This window comes from Dendrobates tinctorius, unplaced genomic scaffold (genome assembly GCF_039654945.1).
Source record: "Dendrobates tinctorius isolate UK_male_01 unplaced genomic scaffold, ASM3965494v1 ptg000107l, whole genome shotgun sequence".
NCBI lineage: Eukaryota > Metazoa > Chordata > Amphibia > Anura > Dendrobatidae > Dendrobates > Dendrobates tinctorius.
The window spans coordinates 14,236,183-14,263,878 of NW_027361775.1; the positions used below are offsets into that span (position 1 = coordinate 14,236,183).

Genomic DNA, 27,696 nt, shown 5'->3' on the forward strand with positions numbered 1-27,696 from the left:
TCTTGTTGACTGTTCAGCTGTAACTTTGGAAACTTTAATTATGCTGAAATGTTATTTTTTGATAAGACATACTTGTTCAGTATTTTGTGAAGCTGAACTGTCATGAACTGAACATTTGATTCATTTAGAGTTTGAGTTGTAGCTGTTGTTTTGTTGCCACTTCTCTGAGAAATATATAGTCTTTTCTTGGGGAGAATTTGCTGGAACATTCACTCCAAGAAGATTGTCAACTGTCATAAATGTTTTCCACTAGTGAGCAATTTTTCTCACTGCAGAAGGATGCACTCCAAATTGATTGGAAATAGCCTTATAACACTTTCTAAATTAATGGGCAGCAACAATTGCTTCTTGGAGTTCATTGCTGATATTTTTCTTCCTTGGCATTGAGTTCATAAACTCTTGAATGTTACAAACCAGCAAAATACCAAAAAATTCTGCTTTTGTAGATGTGGTCACACTTGCTGATGATCAATTAATTGAGAATATTTAATTAACAGCACCTGATAGCTACTTATCCTCTTAATTCCTATTAAAGAAGTAAGGTTGTACTTAATTTTTCACACACAACATTTCTGCATTTCTTAATTTCCTATTTTTTTTTATACAGAATAACATGGTATAATTTTTCATCTGCTGTTTTCTTATCTGAAATTGAACTGAATTTACCTAATTTTAAAACCTTCTAAGGACTAGTTTTTTATTTATGTTCTTAGAGTTCAAAGAGGGTATACTTCCTGTTTAATCATGATTGTAGCTGATGGAGAAATGCTCATTTGTCTGATAGAAATCCCTACTGAAGTGTCTGGCTATGTTATACTGCCTCTACATCTACTACATCTACATTCCATTATTTAGTTTAATTTGGTGAATCAAATAATGTTTATAAAATTCAACTTTTTTACTAATAACATGAGTCTTGGAAGAAATTGAAAAATAATGAAAAAGTAAAAACTGAAAATAAAATAATGGCTATAGTGGGAAGAACTTAAGTAATTCAATAAACCCAAGTCTCATTTTTCATCTGCAGTTGGAAATACACCCAGGAGGCCCGCATGCAGATTAGACTGTCTGCTGACTTTAAGCTGACAAATTCTGTATAGGTAGTCTAGCTGTCATAAATATTTAAATTAACTCGTATAATTTGAGTCTGAAATTGGCAAAGTTAACGTAAAGCTTCATTGTTTGTCATTAATTTCCCTTCTATATTTAAAGGAGTTTTCTGGTTTCAAATTTTAGGTGTTGCAGGCCAGTAAAAAAATCACAGCTGATGCTTAACCCACCTGCCTCTCAGTTGCTGTTCCAGTCTTTGTAGATACTGTAGATTTCAGTGATGACATCCTGTCTGAAGTTCACATCACTGTTGCAGCTAATCACTTGGTTCAATAACTCATCTGTACAAAGAAGCAGTGATCAGCCAAAGAAACTTTGGCAGAAAATAAAACATTTCAAGCTTGCTCCCTTTAAAATTGGAAGTTGTCTAGCAGTGCCATTAGCTCACAGCTGACTTACCTGCTATGTACCCACCTCATATACTGGGTTAGGCTCTCCTTTTGGCTGCCATCCTTTATTGTGCTGCATATTGAGTTCAAAAGTTGTTAAGCATGCCTCATTTTCATAATCATCCAGTGTCGACTTAGACACACATGTGGTTTGCAGCATTCAGCCATTGTTATGTTCAGTTAACAATTTTCTTGTACTAAGTCACCATCCAGCTTCTTCAGATGCAATCATCTCTACAAAACCATATGACTTGTGCAACTTGCATCTACTGTTCATCAGACATGCTGATAAACCCATTATCTACTGAATCACAAGCTGTTATTTTCAGACTGTTCACTTTACGCTGCAATCATCTTTACAAACTCATTTAGTTTCTTCAACTTGTATCTACTGTTCTTCAGACCTGGTAATTAAACCATCATCTGCTGTACACATTACAAATTGTTATTAAGAGTCTGTTGCCTAGGGCTGCTGTAACTGACTCTGATTGCTCTGATTTGTCCTCCTGCATTTGCTGTCTGAACCCGTGTCTCTGTTTTCTCCCATTCCCATTTTGACTCAGTGTTCCCCTTTAGTGTATTGACCCCCCAGTTCTGATTTGGTTTGTATCCTGACCTGCTTCTGGCTTTTGGCTTATCTTCCAACCATTGCTGATTCTCTGGCTTGTTTCAGGCCACGTGTATTGCTGTGACCTCTGATACTTTGTTCCCTCTCTGTTGCTGAACTGGCATTTCTGGCTACTCTTCCACTACCTAGTGGCTCCTGCCTGCTGCTCTGTGGTTTCACTGTGAGTGTACCTGTTTTTCCTTCACCTGCATCCATGGAGGAGGTTGTGTACTACTGGGCTGCAGCAGGCATGACACAATGGCAGTCTGCTCCACCTGGTCCTTTGCAGTCATTGATAGCACATTGTACAGGTTCTCACTGCTGTTCAAGAGGTCTGGCAAAAATCAAATTTGACAAATTGCACAGATTTTACTAGGAAGTTTGAGTTACAGTGCACACATTCTCTTTAATTAATATTCCATATATAGTTCTGATGTCTCTTCAGACCACAGAGCATAATAAATTTAACATATAAAAGCTAAAAAAATTACCTAATATCTCACTGCTTTGCTGTTCCTGATTCCTTTCTGACTCCATTGCCGGCTGCAGGCTGGTAATTAAACAATCATCTGCTGTACACATTACAAATTGTTATTAAGAGTCTGTTGCCTAGGGCTGCTGTAACTGACTCTGATTGCTCTGATTTGTCCTCCTGCATTTGCTGTCTGAACCCGTGTCTCTGTTTTCTCCCATTCCCATTTTGTCTCAGTGTTCCCCTTTAGTGTATTGACCCCCCAGTTCTGATTTGGCTTGTATCCTGACCTGCTTCTGTCTTTTGTCTTTTGGCTTATCCTCTTCCAACCATTGCTGATTCTCTGGCTTGTTTCAGGCCACGTGTATTGCTATGACCTCTGATACTTTGTTCCCTCTCTGTTGCTGAACTAGCATTTCTGGCTACTCTTCCACTACCTAGTGGCTCCTGCCTGCTGCTCTGTGGTTTCACTGTGAGTGTACCTGTTTTTCCTTCACCTGCATCAATGGAGGAGGTTGTGTACTACTGGGCTGCAGCAGGCATGACACAATGGCAGTCTGCTCCACCTGGTCCTTTGCAGTCATTGATTGCACATTGTACAGGTTCTCACTGCTGTTCAAGAGGTCTGGCAAAAATCAAATTTGACAAATTGCACAGATTTTACTAGGAAGTTTGAGTTACAGTGCACACATTCTCTTTAATTAATATTCCATATATAGTTCTGATGTCTCTTCAGACCACAGAGCATAATAAATTTAACATATAAAAGCTAAAAAAATTACCTAATATCTCATTGCTTTGCTGTTCCTGATTCCTTTCTGACTCCATTGCCGGCTGCAGGCTGGTTTCTTTCCAGAGTCGTTGGCAAGTGCTTTCAATCTACAACAGGGCTTTAAATTGTGACCAGGTCTCATAGGTGATGGCACGTTGTAATGTCACGGAGTTGTGACATTCTAACATGCTGTGACCTTTGAGCCCTGGTTGCAACCGGAATTCCTGTTCTAAAGTGATGATGCCAGTGCATGAGAGTGGAAAGTAGAAGCCTTAAGGATTCAATTGTGGGCAGAGGACAACAGAGGCAGCTGGGGTGCTGGGAAATGTGAGTTGTGGGGTTTTAGGTTTTCTTTTGTTTTTAAATCATTGCCAGCCCTTTGCAGTTCAGAAAAATGATGACCATATCAGTTCACTTTTTTTGCTAAATTTGAGAAAATTAAAAAAAAATATTCAGCAGAATATGGATTTTTTAAAAATTTGAATAGAATTCAATTCCAACGAATAACTTCTCCTATTTCTGATGGTCACACTAATAATTGATTTGATTTAAATATATATTTTGTGCAATCACTTTCCTTTTTGTTAATTGATAAAAATAAACTATTAACACTAGTATTAATACTACTATTTTTGAATAATAAGAAACATTGTATTTTCACAGCAATATCATGTGGTCATCCAGGAGTCCCTGCAAATGCAATTTTAGGAGGAGATAAATTCACATATGGATCAAAAATCCATTATTCTTGCTCTGGAGCTCATATATTAATAGGAAATGCAACAAGAATGTGCCAAGAGAACAATCGATGGAGCGGAACACTTCCTCATTGCTCAGGTACATCAGCAATATTATACAGAATTTATTGAATTATTTCATTTTGAATGGATCTAACCTAACTTGTATTTTTCCTGAAATGTAAATTTAGTGATTATCATAGCACAAATCTGGAAACAAACTACTGCACAGTATACCTAACATACATATTTAATGAAGTATAAGTACTCTTCTTTTCTGACTTTAGCAAGGTTATTTTTTCTGACATATCCTAAAGATGTAGAACTAAATTTTCTTATTTGAAAAAATCAACAAAAAAATGTATAAAATCATGCGTTTATTATGTTCATCTAGAGGATTTCTATACATGTGTTAAGATGCTCTAATAACAGTAACATAATGGTTGTAATATCAACTGCATTTATAGAAAACTGTGAGTTAAAGAAGTAGATTTCTTACGCTTCCTGTTTTGAAAGGAGCTTGCTGACAGATCAAACGGGATCACATACCAGACTCATTGGTACTTTTCTTACAAAAAGTAAAATAAAAATTTTAGAACATGCAAGTTGCTGTTCATTTTATAGAAAAGAGCCATTATTTGAAGATTAATTATCAGACTGTTTTGCTAGAATTATTGAACAAAAAATGTTTAAAATGTGGCAGACGTTCTACCTTTCTGGGTTTTACACTAACTCCAGCCAACTCTGCCAACTTTTTTTTTTTTTAAATGAAGCTTATTGCTATGGAACATGGCTAAGTAAGTATGGCAAAATTCAAGACAAAAAATGTCCTTCAGTCACTGATAGCAGCAAGTTTCTTATGCTAGGTCAAGGCAGCTGAAAGATGCATCAAATTCATTTGGAGGCACTCAACTGTAATTTGACACATGCTACTCCAGTGCACCTTTTATCAACACTGACCTACAGAATACCAGTCTTGATTAATTGAGACCTACGTGTATAGTTATCGATATCTGCAAATTTAAAAGTTAAAGTAAAAATATTTGAATATGTGTTTAAGGAAATATTCCTGGAATGTGTGGTGACCCTGGAATACCAGCCCATGGATCACGCCTTGGCAATGAAGTTAAGACTAAAAGTTTACTTCGCTTTTCTTGTGAAATGGGATATACATTAATAGGATCCATGGAGCGGACTTGTTTATCAAATGGATCATGGTCTGGACTTCAACCGTCATGTGAAGGTAAGTACCATAATCAGAATTAATTTCAAAATGCCTATACCAAAGTAAACCACATTTTAGTTATTTGATTTCTTAATAACATACTGAAATGATAGTGTTTACATTAAGTTTAAATCTTTGCCAACCGACAAGAAAATAATGCAAAAAACTATATTTAAAATGAAAAGAGAATTTATGCTAAAACGTAAATAGCTAGCATGACTAGCCAAATTTGACTAAACCCTTAACAAATGTGTTTATAAAGCATTTTTACTAAAAAGGCAGCACCATTAAGCCATTCCTTTGGCCCTTCCATATAACTAGGGGCACAGGTTAACAATGCTGTGCAGCTAGTTTCATCTGTTCAGTTTCCTGCAGAGATCATGCTACCTCATCAGAAGCCAAGGAACAGGCGGAATGGTTATGACAATTTTCAGCTGTCACTGGAAAACTTTATCACTAACAAAAATAACTGAATATGCCCTGAAACTTTAGTTTTGCTTCCATTTTTATTCTTCAGAACTATAGCTTCTTTGTAGACATAATTATTTTTGAAGAGCAATATGCTAGATTTATTAATGAACTTACTTTCACAATCTAAATATGTTTAACTGCATTTTTACAAATTTTTTTCCCAAAAAGTTTTAAAAGATGTAAGATATACAGGCTTAACAGAGCATGTATAGTAATCATTCAAATGTGAAAATGTGCATATATTTCAAAACTTTCTAAAGATTTTCAAAGATTAACAAAATGGAATCTGGATTCAATATGAAGTCATCTGAACTTGAAATTTTAGACTCCAAACAGAATTTTTCAATTTAAATAGCTTATTGTCTATCTCCTTTTTCTTCTTTATGTTTGACCTTTTATGATATTCAGTGGATTATTATGGACTTTACTAATGACATTGATGTACAGTAGGACTATTTTTGAGTAGATGTAAGAGTCTATTTTAGCACTTAAAGAGGTGTTTTGAATTAGAAAAACATGTTTGCATTCTTATTAGACTTAGCACAAGAGATGAGTGCATCTGTCAAAATCATATGAATTTTCCTTGGAAATATAATTTGCATCAAAGCTATTCTTTATCAATTGATTGTCCCTTATTATGTTCTGGGGTTTATGTTATAATACTCAGGTGTGCTCAAATAACAATAACCTTAATATGTAAAGTACAAAAAAAAAATTCTCACTGCTCACCTGTTCCGTTCCTCGCCTTCTCACTGTCCAGTCCTCACAGCAACCTATTCTTTCCCCTTTCGCAAACTGCATCTCCAAATCTTTTCAATCCAGGCATAATTTCTGGCCACGGCTAGCCTAGAGAAGAAGATGCCTGTCAGGTTCTTTTCTTTCCACTTTTGCATCTTCAACCGGTACTCTCTAATCAGTGACTTCGGCCATAACCAGGCCTCAGAATTAACTGAGTGTAACATGTGTATACCATCACCATATGCAATGCTCAGTGATCTATGAAGCCTGAACACAGCCTGAAGTTCAGACCTAAAGTGAGCAAGCCAATAGATGTGTTTTGTGGCAGAGAAAAGAAGAGGTGGCTCTGAGAAACGGTCACTGGGTAGGGGAGGGCCAGATAAGATGAACAGTGAGTATGAGTTTTTTCTAAACTATTGCAGGCCATCAATCATTCAGCAAAATGGCAACCATGGTAATCAATTTTATAAAAATTTCTATTCTCAGAAATTCCTTTACAATTTAATTCCACTCAAATAAATTCAACTCTTTCTACTTAGCCCAAGATCCAATCCTAATCACAGCTCAACTGAAGTAAATGAATCTGAACTTCCAATAGCACACGAAATCCATAGTCAGGGTTGGCACTCGTTCTGAACGATGAGCAATCTATTACAAACCAATTTGTGTGCATAGTTTACTTCAGTCATTTAGTTCTCCCAATCGGTTCATGCAATCCCTTAATGAAGACTGTCAGGAGATTCAGATTATTCTCTACCTTGCCTTGCTTGAATGATAAGTTCAAGCACATATGCAAATAAGCTGAAAACTGGCATTCACAATGAGCTGGTTGGGGAGAAGGCAGAAGGAACTACTCCATGGACTCCTTTCCCCTTGATTGACTAATTTTTTTAACTTGTGTTTTCTCTGAAACACCACAACCATTTAAAATAATAATATATAAATACGATTGTAATCATGGAGCCTGTAGTTTAGGCACAATAAACCTTTTGATTATTTCCTTTTAAGAAAAATGTATCAGAATTGTCAAAATGGCATACAAAAGTGAAGTAAATGCTATGCCTTAAGTATACTATTCTGTAGGTGCAAGGCTAGAAAAAAACAAAAAAAACAAAAATTGTTCAACATCATGCACTATTTATTTCTAAACAAGACCTTGTAAAAGGCATAAGTAAAAGTAAAATGTCTAATGTTTCTAGCAATGTGTACCAAATATCTGATTCTACGTGTGTCCATTTACATTTTGAACAAATTGTGCCATTTTTACTAAGACATAAAAGTTTGCTATTTTTACACAATATCTCGTAATTTGTAAAATATGGTTGCTTTTCTTCACTGCACTTGTTCATAGGTTGTGAGCACACACAAAGTAAATCTTGCAACCTATTAATATAAGGTAATGCCAGGGTAAGGTCTTAATGAACCTGAAATGCAATTATTTCTATTAAATATTGTAACCTTTATTCCGATACAGTTTCACACAAACTTATAATGCGACTGTATGTAATGTAATAACAAATGGATACATTAAAGAATAAACAAGGTATTAGTCTATATTCTACTAATTCTGCCAAAAATATAGTTTAATAATGACAATTATATTTGCAATAATTAACAAAAAAAGAAAATTATGCTATAATGAGAGTATGTTTACAATTTAAACACTATTTCAAGCAACTTGGCAAATTTTAAATTCTACTGGTAGAATTTCAGCTTTAGAATAGACATTTAATATAAATAAAACAGACAAGTGTATTTCAATGTCAGACAAATATAGTAGTGTCCAGATTTAGTGCAGGTAGAAATATGCTCAAATTGTGTAATATGCATGCACATTATAAAATATTACTGTCATTGAGGCTCTGTCTAGTCTCTAAGCCTTCAGACTTCCACTAAATTGGTATTTTATTTCATAACTAAAGTAAGATATGATTTAACGTCATTTCCCACTGTTAATTTTAATAGGCCACAGAGAAGATAATTAATGCTAATTTGCTTCTGCAAAACTAATTTGAATGATATCTGAAATAATGACCTCTAAATGTAACACAAATATTGTGATGTTAAGTAGATAGAAGTTTTAGAATTTAATATCACAGAATACTATTCTGATTAATGATGAGTAGAGTTGAGCGATACCGTCCGATACTTCAAAGTATCGTATCGGATGGTATCGGCCGATCTTTAAAAAAAGTATCGGTATCGCCGATTCCGATACCGGAAGTCCCATTCAAGTCTATGGGACTTCCGGTATCGGAATAAGAAAAACCCTTTCCTGCCCTTGTACAGCCTCTCTGGGGTCTGTACGGGCCTTTCGGGGGGCTGTGCCGGCCTGCCAGGGGGTCTATGCAGGCTCCGGTGGTCTGTGCCGGCCTGCCGGGGGGCTGTGCCGGCCTGCCGGGGGGCTGTGCAGGCTCCGGGGGGCTGTGCCGGCCTGCCGGGGGGCTGTGCCGGCCTGCCGGTGGTCTGTGCAGGCTCCGGGGGGCTGTGCCGGCCTGCCGGGGGGCTGTGCCGGCCTGCCGGGGGGCTGTGCAGGCTTCGGGGGTCTGTGCAGGCATCGTCCGATGGGACTACAAGTCCCATCGGGCGATGCCTGCTACCATGACAGTGATTGACACATTAGCCAATGATGGGACAGTAGTAGTCCCATCATCCGGCTAATGTGTTGAATGTAAAAAAAAAAAAAAAATACATGCTACATACATACAACATGCATACTACATACATGCTACATTCATACTACATACTACATACATGCTACATACATGCTACATTCATACTACATAAATACTACATGCAACATACATACTACATATATACTACATACATACTACATATATACTACATGCATGCTACATACATACTGCATGCTACATACATACTACATGCTACATACATACTACATGCTACATACATACCACATATATACTACATACATACTACATACATACTACATGCATGCTACATGCATGCTACATGCTACATACATAACACATATATACTACATGCATGCTACATACATAGTACATGCTACATGCATGCTACATACATACTACATGCTACATACTACATATATACTACATGCATGCTACATACATACTACATGCTACATACTACATATATACTACATGCATGCTACATACATACTACATATATACTACATGCATGCTACATACATACTACATACATACTACATGCTACATACATACCACATACATACTACATACATACTACATGCTACATACATTCATACATATATACTACATGCATGCTACATACATACTACATATATACTACATGCATGCTACATACATACTACATACATACTACATGCTACATACATACCACATATATACTACATACATACAATACATTCATACAATACATACATAGACATACAGTACATATAACATAGAGTAACATACTTACCAATACTTGTCACATTGTTCCCCGAAGCCATTGTCTTTTCCGGAATAAATATTAACATAACAAACCACAAAAATACTCACCCACGATCCGAAGCAGTCCACGAGTGTGTCCCACGACGATCTTGGGTAGAGAACTGCAGCATCAGCTGATGCTGCCGTTCTCTACGGGCTGCAGGAATCCAATGACGGAAGGTAGGTATCCTTCCGCACTGTATTCCTCCGCCACTTAAAAAAAAAAAAAGTCCCTAGTCTCACTTTATGCCATTGCTGTGTGGGAAATTCCTATGATTGACAGATCAACTGAACTTCCGATTCCGATGCCGAATTCCGATATTGAAAAAATATCGGAAGTCGGTATCGGAATTCCGATACAGCAAGTATCGGCCGATACCCGATACTTGCGGTATCGGAATGCTCAACACTAATGATGAGATCATTCAACTTAAAGTTAAATTAACATTCATTTGGATTTATAATAAAAATACTATGCATTTTATGAAACAAATATTGTCAGTCTGCATGGTTACACGTGAAAGAGTTGATATCTCCAGGAAAAAATATTTATTGGACTATGAATGGGGATTAGCGGACCCGTGGAAGTTCAGGTTCTGGTATCCGCCCAAATTCTTGTCTAAAGTTTGGTTCGGGTACCAAAATAGTACCCGAACTTGAACCTGAACCCAAACTCCATTTAAATCAATGGGTATCTGAACTTTGGAGCAGGAAAATCTCTCTCTCTCTTTCTCCTCCATGGACTCCTTGTTAGGCATCAGGTTTCTGCGTCTGCTCTGCAGGAATCCAGAGCCTCACATTCTGCGGTCTCCTGCTGTCTTTCTACTGCAGAGGAGATTGCTTTGCAGCAAACCGCTCCAGAGACTAAGTCCCTCTGTGCTCCTACTGGGCATGCTCATGAGACGATCTCCCATTGGAGATCGGTAGTCATGTGCCAAGGTCCTGTTCCAGATCTCATTGGTCCATCTCGGAGGTCTGGAAGGTCCTGCACGACTATAAAAAGCGCGCATGGCCGTTCCGCCATGCGCTAGTATAGACTATACTGCTATGTGTGAATGGTGACGGATGTATGATTCTGGTGAATGACTCATTTGAAACCCCTTCCCTCTGATATTATGCATGGTGATAGGGAATTAGTTTAGCAGTCAGCGCCAGTCAGTGGCAAGCCTTAAGCCACTGTGCACACCGCACCGCTACACTAGAGTCCAACATCGCGCTTGCTATCTGGCTTTGTCGTCAAGCGGCAGTGTCCTACGCCGCGCTGCAGTTGCAGCCCTTCTTGGCATTCGCAGCAGCGACGCCGCACACACGGTAGATCTAGAGGGACGCAGCTCCTCTGTCTTGGGTCCTGCTCCTGTGACCAGATACCGTGTGTGTGCATTTACCTGAAGCCTATGTCACTAACAGGTTCAGCGTTTTGTATGCTACCTGAAGCCTGTGTCACTAACAGGTTCGGTGTTTTGTATGTTTTTGTTGCGGCACCTCTGTGTGTGAACAGTGCCCGCTCTGCACACTCCGGGTGAAGTTGAACCTGTGTGTATTATACCGCCATATTGCTCCTCTGTCATCACTCAGCAGCGGTTGTTGCACCTACTGCATGGTGGATCCCGAGCAGAAAACGCACTTTATTATTCATTTTTATTTAGTGCGTTCCACCGTTCCTAACACTCCTGAACTGTAAAACAGACTTCCAGGAGAAGTCCAAGTTTGGAGTTCAGCACAGGACACCTAGTGTCAGGTACGAATCCCAAACTTTACAGTTTGGGTTTGCTCATCTCTAGTCTATAGTAAAGTAGATTTATCTGCAAAATGGTTGGATATTTATTTTTCAATGAATAAGGACCATGCATAATCTGAAACATGAAAGCTGTGATAGGTAATCTGAAAAAATAAATCCTGGATTTATGTTGACTCTTTGTGCAGTTTAATACTTGTGTTGCCCCATGACATTAAACCCCAAGATACTAAAATGATGTAGAAAAGCAGAAAAAAGTGCATTGAATTTCTGTAGGACACAGAAAGATTCCCTTCTAAGTCCAAGACACTAGCCAATGCTTTCTAATGATAAACATGAAATCTTTTATATCTTGCACAGTGTCACACATATCTCCGTTTCCTTAGCTCTATCGCATTTACATGTAGTAGATGTTAGTGAATCATCTGAAATTTATTTAGAGCATGTTCTATGAAATTAGCTAGCAGAATAGATTTGGTCTGATTAGAATCTGCCCCAAAAATATATTTGCTATGTCCTGACTAGAGATAAGCAAACCTCTTACAGTTTGGTTCGGTTAGGATTGGTGAACTACCCAATGTTCCCCGAACGTATACAAACCCCATTGAATTCAATGGGAGGCAAAGCCAAACACATAGACAACACATTTCAGGGGGAAGAGTGACAAAATCTGACAAAACAGTTTAGCTTAGGGGCAAACACCAGTAAAAGTGGCATCAATTGACCCAGAGTACAAATAGTGTAATTATGGATGCATGGGACAGGCCTGGGACAGGGTTTGGACCAGCATTTCTAGCTTCAACATTGATTAGTAACAGGTGGATGAGTGTCAGGTGTAGGCCTGGTGCTCTGAGAGCCCTGCCAAATTCAGACAACACACATGAAGGAGACTCAACTTGGAGTCCAAACAGTTTTAAAAAGTTAGGATCAGGCACCCAGAAAAGTGGCATCAATTGATCCACAGTAGAAATTTTCTAATGGAGCAGCAGTCAAGCATGGGACATGCATGAGACAGGTTCTCGGGCAGCATTTATAGCTTTGAATTTAGGTTAAAATTAAAAGGTAGGTGAGGGACCGGTGTAGGCCTGCTGTGCTGGGAAATCTAATACTTCATGCTCAAACTGCTTTTCTGCTCAGCCACACTCAGGTAGCACAAATATTAACGTTGTAGACTAATATTGTTGGAACTATTTAAGGATAGTAATACAGGTAGTTGACTGAAAGTAAGTGCAGTTCTGCCTATCTGGGAGCCTTACCATTACAGTCAACACACATAAAGGAGACTCAGCTCATGTTAATTGACCCAGAGTAGAAATGTTTATAATTGTTCAGCACTCAGGCATGGGCCATGCATGAGACAGAGTCTGGGCCAGCATTTACAGCTTTGGATTGAAGTTAAATTAAGAGGTGGGCGAGGGACTGGTGTAGACCTGCTGTGCTGTGAGCCCTGCCAAATACAGGCAACAAACATGAAGGAGACACAACTTGAAGTCAAAACATTTCCAAAAATTAGGGGTAGACACCAGCAAAAGTGGCATCAATTGACCCAAAGTAGAAATGGATGGATGGGACATGGCCTGTACCAGCATTTCAAGCATACAAAATTAATGAGTAAGAGGTGGATGAGTGACAGATGTGGGCCTGGTGCTCTGAGACCCCTTACACTACAGGCAACCCACCATATGAAGACCCAACTTGGAGTCTCCACATTTCAAAAAAATATTGGCACACACAACTAAAGTGGTAACGATTTCCCCAGAGTAGAAATACTATAATGGGGCTCTGACACCCCTTCCACTAAAGGCAACCCACCAGATGGAGATCAAATTTGATGTCTCTACATTCCAAAAAGTGATCTACAAGGCATACTGCTCTGCGACTGCCAAAGAAAGGAAATCGATTAGCCCATCCAGTAACAGAAGTTGTCAGTTGTCTTTGGATAGGACAAGCCACTGTTTGTTCAGTAGAGCTTCCAGTGACATTACCCCATACCCCACGTACACATTGAACACCAAGTCTATTCCCCCTTCCACCATGATCTCACTTTTTCCCACTCATGTTGGATGTACCCTTCCCCTATATTAACCAGTTGTTTAACAATCCTAGGCCCAGAGCTGTCAGTTACCTGTCACAAAATTAGCAATCAGTATTTATTTGCTGAGATAGTGTGGCTGGACCACAGAATTAGCACAAAATATTTATATGTTGAAATGTAGACTGGTGGCTGGACCACATAATCAGCAAAAAGGATTTAGATCCTGAAATGTGGACTGGTGACTGGACCACACAATTAGCACAAAGGATTTTGATGCTGAAATGTGAACTTGTGGCTGGACCACACAATTAGTACAAACGATTTTTATGCTGGAAGGTCGATTTGACACAGGATCCTATCTATCTGAACTAGCTGAGAATATATTGCCTAGCTAACTTTCTGACTACTTGCATCAGCAGCAGCCTCACTACGCCGTTACAGCCACAAAATGGCACCAAATCCACATGTCCATTTTTTATGTGGAGAGAGAAAAGTGACTTCAGCAGCTAATGACACAAGCCCTTGTGTCTCGATGTTGTGGATGGTTTCTGTGCCCTGATTGGCTGCCAGAATCTCCACAAATAAAGTTTATAAAAAAAGAATAACTGTCTGCCTCTCCTCTGACTTCTCCCCAGCCTCTCACCTCATCAAACATGATCCCCCACTCAGTATGCAGCACCACTATCCTAGTCAAAGTACTAACTAAAGCATTAGTGGAAAAATGATTATTTACTTAACTTTGGCTGAATTTTGCCTATTTTGAGAAAAATGCTGGGGAATCTGAACACTAATCCAAATATGCATTGTTTGCTTCGAATTTGAGTTTGACGAATGTTTTCTGAACAAGTTCACTCATCTCTAGTCCTGACATCTCTCCATACCCTAAAGTGTAATAAACAGAGGTTTATTACATTTATGATGTCAGCGGTAGTCACTGAGGATGCTCAGAGGCCCCACCTGACCTGAGGTGAACTGGGCAGTGTGGGAAAATGTTCAGAAACTTTCCCATGCTACAGAGTTAATGTCCCGTCAGGCGAGGAGGCTGCGCAGACAGCTTTTCATTCATTCCGCAGTAATTTACAGCCAGGTCAGTTGCATTAGCACTGCTCCCGGTTGTAAACTATTTAATCCCTTGAGATGGATTGCGCCGTGGGACATGACTGTATGGCAGACAGGTATGGGATATTGTTTGTTTTTTATTTTTTACAAGAGAACAATGACTTCGCTTGGATTGGGAGTTTAATAAAGATGGGAAACCTTTGTGTTTATTTATTTCATTAAAAAACTTTATTCTTAATGTGTTTGTGTTTTTTAATCCTTTCATACTATTGGATTAATAATGGATAGGTGTCTTATTGACACCTCTCCATTATTAACTAAGCTTAATGTCACCTTACAATAGCAAGGTGACATTAACCCCTTATTACCCCTTATGCCACCACTACAGGGCAATGGGAAGAGAGAGGCTAAGTGCCGGAATTGGTGCATCTTACAGATGCACCTTTTCTGGGGTGGCTGGGGGCAGATGTTTTTAGTCAGGGGGCAAAAACAATGTTCCCGTTCTAGGCTATTAATATCTACCCTCAGTCACTGGCTTTCCTTCTCTGGCGGAGAAAATTGCGCGGGAGCCTACGCAATTTTTTTTCATGATTATATTTTTTCATTTAAAACCTACAGATCCAGAATTTAATACACATACACTAATAACATTAGTAGTCGGGGGCATATATAGATCAAAATGATATGCAGTGGTTTATTGTATGTAAACCATGTGTCATATCATGTCGACTTCTGCAATAATTTTACAAAAGGCAACAATTGAATTATCGGCTATTCTACTATCTATATCTCTAATAAATATAAAGATATGTATATATGTCACTGAAATACATATATATATATACACCTATTCTATGTGTATACATGTATTCTGTCTTTTCTATTTTAACCTGTCAGTGCAGTGTGATTTTACTGTATAGCCACATATGAATTGCTGGCTTTTCAAAGGACACCGGTGTGTAAAAAACAGATGACATATGCATGGTGCGTGTGCTTTGCATTTTTTTATCACACCCATTGACTTGCGTTGGTGATTATAGTCTGAGATATGCAGCAATACACAGCATGCTGCAATTTTTCTCAGTCCGATTTCGGCTGATAAAAAACTCACAAAAGATTTGTCACCTATTGAATAACATTGGTCCGAGTGCAATCTGTTTTTTTAACGGATTTCACTTGTCCGTCTTTCTCACAAATGGGTATGAGCCCTCACACTGCCTATTGCTGACTGCAGAATGAGTAACCTGGGCTTGCCATGTTATCTGTATTTTAACTGATATGATGAGAACATGATTTTGTGTCACTTACATTATATAAGTATAACAGGTTTTCATCCGGAAATTGTTAATATAGCTTTCCTCACAGACTGCACAGTTGACTAGTCCATAAAGTGGCTACTGGTGCAAGAGCATGTCACCAGACCTTTCCAATAAACTCCTCCAATAGAAAAACAGTTTTATTATGTGAGGTACTCAGATGGACAAGACTGGTGTACAGATCTAGTCACATGCTCCTTCAACAGCAGCCATTTTAAGTGCCCCAAAATAATGTCACCGACAAATCTGTTCAAATAAAGATTATGAGGCCAGAAATGGAGAGTGTAATGAAGAGGCTATAGGAGGCAAACAGTGCTAAATTTTTAGTGAAACCCAATTGCAAAACTTATATTTCAGCCTCAATTAGATGTTATTAAGTAAGAAAACAATTGTACCCTTGTACTTATTCTGTTATTATTTTGTAAGAGTCAAAAGCAGCAGTAAACTTTGAGATTACTGCCACCACTGATAAATTTGAACTTATGCTGACCAAAGTATTTTCTAGCTCAGTACAGAGAATGGTAATAAAATGTGAAATCCTATTTACACTTGAATTTGGGGGTTTGGATTTTGTCTGATTAATAGGGTCATTCATCTATGAAGAATATGTTAAAATACAGATGTAGAACAATATCCCAGATGGCTGCAAGTCAACAAGTGAAAGCCTACAGCAGTTCTGTGCTTTATTTTTATGGTGCCTGTAAATACGGCTTTGTAAACCACATCCGTTATATTGTAGTGTACATTGCAATGGATTTGTAGTATTCAAATCTACATAAAATTCTGCAAAATAACTATTAATATAGCAGTAGCAAAAAATCTATTATCGATATACTGCTATGCTTTAGATAGACTGTTTTAAATAGGGAAGAACAGATTAAATGATTGTCTGAAGATGAGAACTTTAAGATCACATAGAAAATTTTGAAGAAAAAATGACAGGCATAAAAGTCATGAAGGTGAGAAGAGATGTCAAAAGAACACAAGGGAGAAGAATGTCACGAGGCTATGTTTTGTCTTAAACAAAGATTTTATGTTGATCCCAAGCTTATTTTTTTCAATATTCATGTACTGTATAAGAAGTTAATCTATAAAGACTTAAAATAAAAGTGGTTTAATATAAATAAGAGACAAGAAAAAAAATGAAATTTTGATTGCATCTGGGAACAGTGGATAAATGTGCTGAGACTGTCTTCAAATGCTCTTCTAAGGAATGGAAATTTTGCTTTAATGAGGTAATCTTTGACTTAGACAATAATAATACATTTTATTTCTATAGCATTAACTCATTCTTCTGGACGTTACTATTTAGAGGGTACTTGCACAAACAAGATAAGACATTACATACTAACACATAGTTCATTGTACACCAAGGGGAATGAAGGCCCTGCTCAGAAGCTTACAGTCTATTAGGAATTAGGGGTAACACAATAGGTAAAAATAATGTGCTTGTCAGCTAAGGTCCTGACATCAGTGTAATAAAAAGGACATTCAAATAACCCTGCATGAACCAGTCACCATTTAGTATCTGTACCAGTATAGATGCAAAGTACTACTGAGTGTGGGGAAGAGAAAACGGGATAGCTAGATTAGTGAGGTGAGATGACAGGCTAGTCTAAAGAAATGTGTTTGTAGGGTACACTTTAAAACTGTGGATAATGGAATTTAAACGGATTGTCTGGGGTAGTGCACTACAGAAATCTGGTGCAGCATGAAAAATATACTAGCAATGGGAGTGAGAGGTTCAGATTATAGAGGTTGTTAGTCTTAGGTTATTAGCAGAACGGAGGATGGGTAAAGTGGCAGACAGAGAAAAGAGATGTAGGATGGTTCCGGACTGAGGAGATCTTCATGTGTAATAATTATAAGTTTATATTATATTCTGTAGCAGATGGGCAACCAGTGCACAGACTGGTAAATGGTTACAGCAACAGTGTAGCGCTTGGACAGAAATATCATCCTGGCTGCTACGCTCATGATAGATTGGAGACTATAGAGTCTAGTAAGAGGGAAAACAAATGGTAGATAGTTGAAGTGGTATAGGCGAGAATTAATCAGAGCAGCAGTAAGTTAAACATGATGAAAAGTCAAATCCTAGAGATGTTTTTGAGTTGCTGGTGACATGAACGATTGGATATTAGGAGTGTAGGAAAGATCTGTGTCAAATATACCTCCAAATCAGTGGTTATTCTGCTTGAAAGTTATAATAGAAACTTACATGGAAATGTCTATTTCATACTTAGGTAGGTTAGTAGAGGAAAAAACAGCAGTTCATTTTTTGACAGATTCAGCTTTAGATAGACTCGGGAGGATATGATGTTAGAGACAGACAATCACTGCTATTTTGTAGTAATTCAGGAGTGAAGTCTAAAGAAATGTATAATTGGGTGTCATCAGCATAGAGATAGTATTGAAAACTAAATTAGTTGATGTTTATTCAATGGAGCCAGTGTACAGAGAAAAGAGGAAAGGGCCAAGGACTGAGCTCTGAGCAGCGCCCACAGTAAGTGGAAGAGGAAGAGCAGAGCTGGCAATTGATTCACTTAAGGAGCAGTCAGATATCTAGGAGGAGAACCAGGAGAGAGTGGAATATAGTGAGGAGGACCTGGTGGTTCATAGGGTCAAATGATGCAGAGAGATACAGGAGAATCAGTGTATAGTAATGTCCATTAGATTTAGTGAGTAAAATGAAATTAACTCATAACTTTAATGAAGGCTTACAAAGATGGCAGTGAATATGCAGACTGAAGACTAGGATTAACACAGCAGATGAAATTAATTGAAGACTAGGATTAACACAGCAGATGAAATTAATTTATACCACTAATTGATGCATGCATTAATATACATCAAAACAATGGCACAATGTTTATTTACGTTCTATGTATATTTGAAAATGGTTAGATGGGAAATGTTGGTAATTTTTTACAAATCTGATTTAAGAACTATATCTGGAAAAAATGAAAGAACCCAATTATTAAACAACTCTAATACAATTGTAAATGTGCAATGTGATACATGCAACAAATCCAACATCCCAATACACTTGTTTTTATACATTATCCTTGTATATTATGGAGGCTACTGTTTTTACTGAGTCAAATAAAATTATCTTAAATTCTGTAACTCAAATCACATAGACCCAATCTCCTGATTCTTGAGTGGCCACTGCAAAGCAACCAGATACCTTCTCTATTTCAGCAATAGCTTCTTATTCATGCTGTTCCCTGATGAATCATGCTGCATTTCATCTTCTCTCCTTACTAGCAGTGTTAATTTGCTTAAAATTGTCAGGAATATTCAAAGAGTACACTTGCTTCTGCACCTCACCTTCAAAACAGGGTGTTATCCTTTGTTTGCTATTGTTCCTGCCCTAAGTATTTTAACTTTGTTCTTTTATTCTTTTTTCTGAGCTCAACCATGATTTTAGTGTTGATGCTTGATAACATTCCTACCTCATACTTAAGATTTGCTCCCTAATTTTAGTGGTTCAACTCCTGGTATTTTCTATTGTTCTATAACTTCACCTTAAAGGGAATCTGTCACCAGGCTTTTGCTATGTAATCTGAGAACAGCATGATAGAGGGGTTAAAACACTAATGTAAATAATGCGTCACTTATCAGTCCATGTGCTAGTGTTTACTTGCAATGAAGTTTATATCACTAGGACATTAGCATTCTTGGAACTTGCTGCCTCCTGCTAAAGGTACTGTCACACTTAGCAATGTACCAGCGAACCCGACCAGCGATATGACGTGTCAGGATTGCTGGTACATCGCTAAGTGGTCGCTAGTGAGCTGCCACACAGGCAGATCTCACCAGCGACATCGAAGGGGTCGGGGGTCGCTACTTACCTGTCAGACAAGGCGATCCTGACATCCTCCCGCCCGCATCCACGCGTCGCTCGTCGTCACAGCAGGAAGCCCAGCAGGAAGCTGACGATGAGAAACGGTCCAGGATGTTCTCGCGCGATCAGCGATAACCAGCAGGGGAGCGGTCGGAGGTAAGTATCAGACATAGTGATATCGCTAGTGATATCGCTATAACATCACAAAAACCAGTGACATTATAGCGATATTGCTAGCGATATCGCTTAGTGTGTCAGGCCCTTACGTCATCCAACCACTCCCCCTCCTGTGATAAGCAGATCACTGTTTTTACACAATGTACAGAGAGGGCCTGGTGTGGGCGGGTTTAGCTTTCTCAGCTCTGATGCATTCTCCATGTAAGAATTCTGATTGGATCACAACTGCTACATCCAGTAAACTAAGTGATACATTGTTGCATTGGTCTATTTAACCAGATGTGGTAGCAAAAGCCTTGTGACTGATTCCCTTTAAAGATGAACTCCCATCTATATTTTTGTATATGTGCATGTAATGTTGTGTGAGTGTACTAATATATTAATTTATTTCTGCTCTCTCCGGTGTTCAGCTTCATTCTGCTTTGCTTCTCAGTGACTTCACTGCAATTCCAACTAGCTGGCTCTCTACGCTTTATGCGAGAGTCGTAAGTCTCTTTTACAATGTAAGCCAAGGGATTCTTGTTCTAAAGCTCCATAGACATATTATAAAAGACAGAGAGTCTCTGCAAAGCGGTGACGTCACTAAGCAGAGAAGAACATTGATGGAGAGCCGCAGTTAGTGAGTATATTAATTCACTCATACTACACTACATGCACATATACACATATTTCAATAAAAAATAGAGATGGGAGATCTTCTTTAATCCTATCCCTCTGATTTGTTCATCCTAGTAGCTTTAAAGCTTTGATATTTATGGCCCCTACATACATTACTGACTTGTCTAAAGTTTTTGTTAGTGTATCAGCTATAAATTAGTGAATATTATTAGGGCCAAACCTGAAATCCAACAAGTGTACATAACATATGACTTGGTTTAAAAGTAAAATTATGGAAATATTCCTCAGGCTCCAAACCTCAATCTAGCTACCCTCTAGCTGATAGCAGATCAAAGGACTCACTTCTGTATCAAAAATTTAACAACTTTTTATTAGTTTGAGCTTTTCCTCTCCACAAATGTTTTTTTTTCTTTAATTAGGACAGTATTATATTTAATTATGACCATTTGAAACTAAAGCTAAGGTGTTTTGTTAATTAGCTGTGTTAAAACCTTTGTCTATATCTCAATGAAACTGCAGTGGCTTAGCTGATAAGTAGAGCAGGAAATCTCACCAGGTAATATCTAACTATAGAGCAAAGCCCTTGTAGTTACATGCTCCCTGTGAAGTGCTCCATCTTTAAGAGAAGCAATTATTTTGCACAGACTGTCATTGAGAGAGTTGAAAATGCACAACACATGACACAAGAGCAATGATTCCCACTTATGAGCTGCTGCTTTGAAAATCCACAAGTTATTTTTAAAGAGATACAATTCATTAGGGATGTATTAAAAAGTGTATTATGCTAGCTTCTAATGAGATCCCTAGATAGCCACTGCTTCTGACTTGCTGATCAAGTATATTGCAAAGTTTAAATCACTAGTGAACTTTAGGAGAGAGACACTGACATTTATTTTATATCTTATTAAAAAAATAATACAGACAATTAAATCCTTCAGAAATAGATCAGAACTTTATTCATTGTTATACATCCTAGACACAATTGAAAGTATATTAACACTTTAATATTTAATTTACAGAAATATGATGAGAAAATTATACATCCTTATCATTATGTTAATAGGAACACATACACTGGGGAAAATAAGTACTTGATACATTGCCAATTTTGCAAATTTTTCCACCTACAAAGAATTAAGAGGTCTGTAATTTTTATCATAGGTGCTATTCAACTGTGTGAGACAAAATCCAGAAAATCACATTGTATGATTTTTACATAATTACTTTGCATTTTATTGCATTAAATAAATATTTGATGCAATAGAAAAAATAGAACTTAATATATGGCACAGAAACCTTTGTTTGCAATTACAGAGGTCAGACATTTCCTGTACTTCTTGAAAAAGTTTGTACACACTGAAGGAGGGATTTTGGCCCACTCCTCCATAAAGATCTTCTCCAGATCTTGCAGGTTACAGGGCTGTCAATGAGCAACATAGAGTTTCAGCTCCCTCCAAAGATTATTTTCTGGGTTCGGGTCTAGAGACTCGATAGGACATTCAAGGACCTTGAAATGCTTCTGACGGAGTCACTTCTTACTTGCTTTGACTGTGTGAATTGGTGTGAGTTACTGAATTGTGGGTAGCTTTTCTACCTGTTCAATTTTTTTGGGCTTTCGTAACCTATTTTTTCTCTCTACATGATTAATTTCTTATTTTACTACTAGTGGTGCCCAATGCTATCGCATTGGGAGGGAAGTGTGTGGGGATGTGTGTGTGTGAGTACGTGTGTGTACATGTGTGTGTACGTACATGTGTGTGTCTGTACGTACGTGTGTGTGTGTCCTGCAGCTGCCTGCCCACCCACCTCTGTGCAGTCACAGCCATCAGGAAAGAGTGTGGTTTGCGGCCTGTGCTGGAGATGTGAGTACATGTGTGTGTGAGCATGTGTGTGTGTGTATGTGAGTACATGTGTGTGTATGTGAGTGTGTGTGCATGTGAGCATGTGTGTATATGAGTGTGTGTGCATGTGAGTGTGTGTGTGTGTGAGTGTGTGTGTGTATGTGAGTGTATGTGTGACTGTGTGAGTGAGTGTGTGTATGTGAGTGTGTGAGTGTATGTGAGTATGTGTGAGTATATGTGAGTACGTATGTGTATATGTGAGTACATGTGTATATGTGCATATGTGTGTGTAAAAGTGTGAGTACAAGTGTGTATGTGAGTGTGTGTGTATGTGAGTGTGTGAGTGAGTATGTGTGTGTACATGTGTGTGTATGTGAGTGTGTGTGCATGTGAGTACATGTGTATGTATGTGAGTACGTGTGTGTGTATGTGAGTACGTGTGTGTGTTCGTGTGTGTGTGCATGTGAGTACGTGTGTGTATGTGAGTACGTGTGTATATGTGAGTACGTGTGTGTATATGTGAATACGTGTGTGTATGTGAGTACGTGTGTATATGTGAGTACGCGTTTGTGTGTATATGTGAGTATGTGTATGTATATTTGAGTACGTGTGTGTATATGTGAGTACCTGTGTGTATATGTGAGTACGTGTGTATAGTACGTGTATGTGAGTACGTGAGTGTATGTGAGTACATGTTTGTGTATGTGAGTACATGTGTGTGCATGTGAGTACGTGTGTGTATATGTGAGTACGTGTGTGTGTATGTGAGTTCATGTGTGTGAGTACATGTATGTGAATGCGAGCACATGTGTGTGTATGTGAGTATGTGTGTGTGTACGTGTGTGTGTGCATGTGAGTACATGTGTGTATGTGAGTATGTGTGTGTATGTGAGTACCTGTGTGTGAGTACGTGTGTGTGTGTGAGTACGTGTGTGTATGCAAGTACGTGTGTGTATGCAAGTACATGTGTGCGTATGCGAGTACGTGTGTGTGTATGCAAATACATGTGTGTGCATGCGAGTACGTGTGTGTGTATGCGAATACATGTGTGTATGTGAGTACAAGTGTGTGTATGCAAGTACGTGTGTGTATGCAAGTACATGTGTGCGTATGCGAGTACGTGTGTGTGTATGCAAATACATGTGTGTGCATGCGAGTACGTGTGTGTGTATGCGAATACATGTGTGTATGTGTGTACATGTGTGTGTATATGTGAGTATGTGTGTGTATTTGAGCACATGTGTGCATGTGTGAGTACGTGTGTGTGTGAGTACATGTGTGTGCATGTGAGTATGTGTGTGTGTATGCGAGTACATGTGTGTATGCAAGTACGTGTGTGTGTATGCGAGTACGTGTGTGTATGCGAGTATGTGTGTGTACGCAAATATGTGTGCGTGTGTACGTACATGTGTGTACATGTATGTGTACATGTACGTGTGTGTATGTACATGTGTGTGTGTACATGTGTGTACATGTGTGTGTATGTACACGTGTGTGTGTATGCACACTTGGGTGTGTATGTGTACATGGTGGGCAGGCAGCAGCAGGTCCGGCAGAGGGGTCCTGGTGGCAGCCAGCCAGCAGGAAAGACCGCGGCTTGCGGCCTGTGCTGCAGTCTTTCCTGCCAGCTGTGACGGAGGTGGGTGGGCAGGCAGCAGCGGGTCCGGCAGGGGGGTTCGGCGGCAGCAGGTCCAGTAGTGGTGGGGGTCCGGCGGTGGTGGGGGGTCCCGGCGGTGTCCCGCTGGTGGTACTGTGGAAGGGCCTGGTACCACCAGCGGGTGCCATATTGAAATACCCATCACTTGGGAGTCTTCTGCTCACTGAGGAGACGCTCAATGGGATAGATGAGAGGGGGATGCTAGGTTGGAGCTGCAGGACAGAGAAGCAGCAAGCTGGGTTGTTATGAATGAGTCACCAAAGGAGGAAAAAACAAAAATACAAGCTAAGTCCAGAAAACCGGAGAGGTTGGTAGCTATCGGATTGCAGACCCCTGATCCTATCCACAACAACTAACAGTAGCCGTGGGGGGTTCCTACGATGCCCTAGACCCCTCGATCACAGCCGGAGAACTAAATAGGCATAAAGAAAGAAAGGGGAAATCTAAACTGCCCCAGAGGAGACCCCAAAGCAATAGGCAGCCCCCAACATATAATGACGGTGAAGCAAGATGAAAACACTTACACAGATAGAAAGATAGGTTGAGCAAACGATGGGGCCCAAGCTAACTAAAAAGGACAGGATAGAAAAGCTGCTGTCTGCAATCCGCAAAAAACCCTACCAAAATATGTCCCAACCGTCTGATAGGAAAAACAGGCCCTGAAGTCGCTAGGACTTCAAAATGACTATATCAGCACTCAGGTAAATTCTGAAGACAGAGCAAAGAGACAAACTGATCAGAGACAAAAATGGAACTCAGCACACCCGCGACCGGGGATGGCAGAACTCCAAAAAAAAAGGTAAACAAAACAAAGCTAATAAGTTCAATAGCAGAGCAAAAACTTATCTTTGGGAAGCAGGAATCAGACTGGTCGCCAAGAATCCAGCAGAGAAATCACCATCGACTCAGAAGGGCATCGGCTGCCTTATATCCAGTCAGCAGTTCCTGTTACCCAGTCATCATCTACCAGATCAGGTGTTTGGTAATCAGTCTCACTACCTTCCTTCACCAGAAGAGGGAGTTCATCAGACATCGATGATGAAGGGGAAAATGTACTCACAACAGTACCTCCCCTTGAGGAGGGGTCACCGAACCCTCATCCACGCCACCAGGGCGATCAGGATGGGCCCGATGAAAGGCACGAACCAATCTTTCGGCATGAATATCGGACGCAGGGACCCAAGAATTATCCTCCTGGCCATAACCCTAACATTTAACCAAATACTGGAGTATCCGTCTAGCCAATCTTCTCAACCTCATATTCCACATTACCTTCAACCAATACCGGGTCAGGAGGTGCCACCACAGGAACTACCGGCTCAACAAACCTCTTTAACAGAGACTTATGAAACACGTTATGGATCTTAAATGTAACAGGAAGAGCCAATCGAAAAGAGACTGGATTAAGAATCACCAAAATCTTGTAAGGTCCAATATATCTAGGTTTAAACTTTGGAGAAGCCACCTTCATAGCGATATTCTTTGATGACAACCAAACCATATCACCCACCTTAAACTGGGGACCAATGGTCCTATGATGGTTGGAAAACTGCTGGGCCTTTTCCTGGGAGAGAGACAACTTATCCACCACTTGGTCCCAGATCTGGTGCATTCTCTCCACCACAGTGTCAACACCTGGGCAGGCAGAAGGCTCCACCTGCCCTGAAGAGAATCGAGGATGAAACCCAAAGTTACAAAAAAAAGGTGACATCAAAGTGGCAGAACTAGCTCTATTATTTAAAGCAAATTCGGCTAAGGGCAAAAATGAAACCCAATCATCCTGATCAGCAGAAATAAAACATCTCAAATACGACTCCAAAGTCTGGTTTGTTCTCTCCGTCTGCCCATTGGTTTGAGGGTGAAACACAGAGGAGAAGGACAACTGAATTCCCAGCTTGGAACAGAAAGTCCTCCAAAATCTAGACACAAACTGAACTCCTCTGTCAGATACAATGTTCTCAGGAATCCAGTGCAAGCGAACCACCTGTTGCAAAAACAAGGGCACCAACTCTGAGGAAGATGGCAACTTAGGGAGTGGTACAAGATGGACCATCTTAGAGAATCTATCACAAATCACCCAAATAACAGTCATTCTCTGAGAGACAGGCATATCAGAGATAAAATCCATTGAAATATGGGTCCATGGCCTCCTGGGCACCGGAAAAGGCATCAACAACCCACTAGAGCGAGAACAAGGTTTAGACCGAGAGCAAGTCCCACAGGACTGCACAAAATTCCTGACATCACGAGACAAGGCGGGCCACCAAAAAGACCGACTCACCAAATCTCTAGTACCAAAAATACCTGGATGACCAGCCAATGCAGAGCAATGAACTTCAGACATCACTCTCTTCCTCCACTGGTCAGGAACATACAATTTTCCAATGGGACAACGCTCAGGTTTGTCCTCCTGAAACTCTTCCAGAGCACGTCTCAAATCGGGCGAGATGGCAGAAAGAACTACCCCCTCACCTAAGATGGTAGCAGGCTTGGTCACCACAGGAGAATCAGCAAAGAAACTCCTAGAGAGGGCGTCTGCCTTGACATTCTTAGTGCCCGGAAGAAAAGAGACCACAAAATCAAAACGTGTGAAAAACAAGGCCCACCAAGCCTGTCTAGGATTCAAGCGTTTGGTCGACTCCAGGTAAATCAAATTTTTGTGGTCAGTAAGGAACACGACTTGATGTTTAGCTGCCTCCAACCAATGTCTCCACTCCTCAAATGCCCATTTCATGGCTAACAGTTCCCGATTCCCCACATCATAGTTACGTTCAGATGGGGAGAACTTTTGGGAAAAGAAAGCACAGGGATTCATTTTAGATGTTACAGGATCCTTTTGGGACAAAACAGCTCCTGCACCAATCTCAGAAGCGTCCACCTCTACCTGAAACGGGAGTGAGACATCAGGTTGCCGCAAAACCTGAGCAGAAGTGAACCTTCGCTTCAGCTCCTGAAAGGAAGAAACAGCCTCCGGAGACCAATTCAGTAGAGTTGAGCGAAACGGGTCGAAAAATTTCAAAAGTCGCCGACTTTTGGCAAAGTCGGGTTTCATGAAACGAAACCCGACCCTAGGATGAGGTCGGCCACAAGGTCGGCGACTTACGCGCCAAAGTCGCGTTTCAAAAGTTTGTTTTGCGCTCTTTTTCAGCCAATCAGGATCCACGGACACTGTGGGCAACGTGATGACATAGGCAGGGGTCACCACCATCTTTCAGAAGGGCATGCAAGTGATTGGCTTGCTTTGGTGGGCGTCACAGGGGGTATAAAAGGGCGTGCACGCCGACCGCCATCTTACTTCTGCCGATCTCAGTTATAGGGAGAGGTTGCTGCTGATTCTGTAGGGAGAGCGTTAGGCAGGGAAGAAGACAAAAAAACTGCTTCTGCTGCTAGCGATTTGGCCTGCACAACACACCAGTCACTGTGTGTGCAGTGCAAGGGGAGGCTATATAG

General features: G+C 39.7%; 1 protein-coding gene across 3 annotated transcripts in view; it reads left to right on the forward strand.

Moving 5' to 3' along the window:
• The window catches only part of CSMD1 (CUB and Sushi multiple domains 1), a 2,734,739-nt gene that overhangs the window by 2,580,621 nt on the left and 126,422 nt on the right, over positions 1-27,696 (forward strand). For all 3 annotated transcript variants that reach the window (XM_073589180.1, XM_073589181.1, XM_073589182.1), the window contains exons 56-57: positions 4,014-4,187; positions 5,148-5,330. In XM_073589180.1, coding sequence (XP_073445281.1) covers positions 4,014-4,187; positions 5,148-5,330 — 357 coding nt within the window. The remainder of the gene's footprint in view (positions 1-4,013; positions 4,188-5,147; positions 5,331-27,696) is intronic.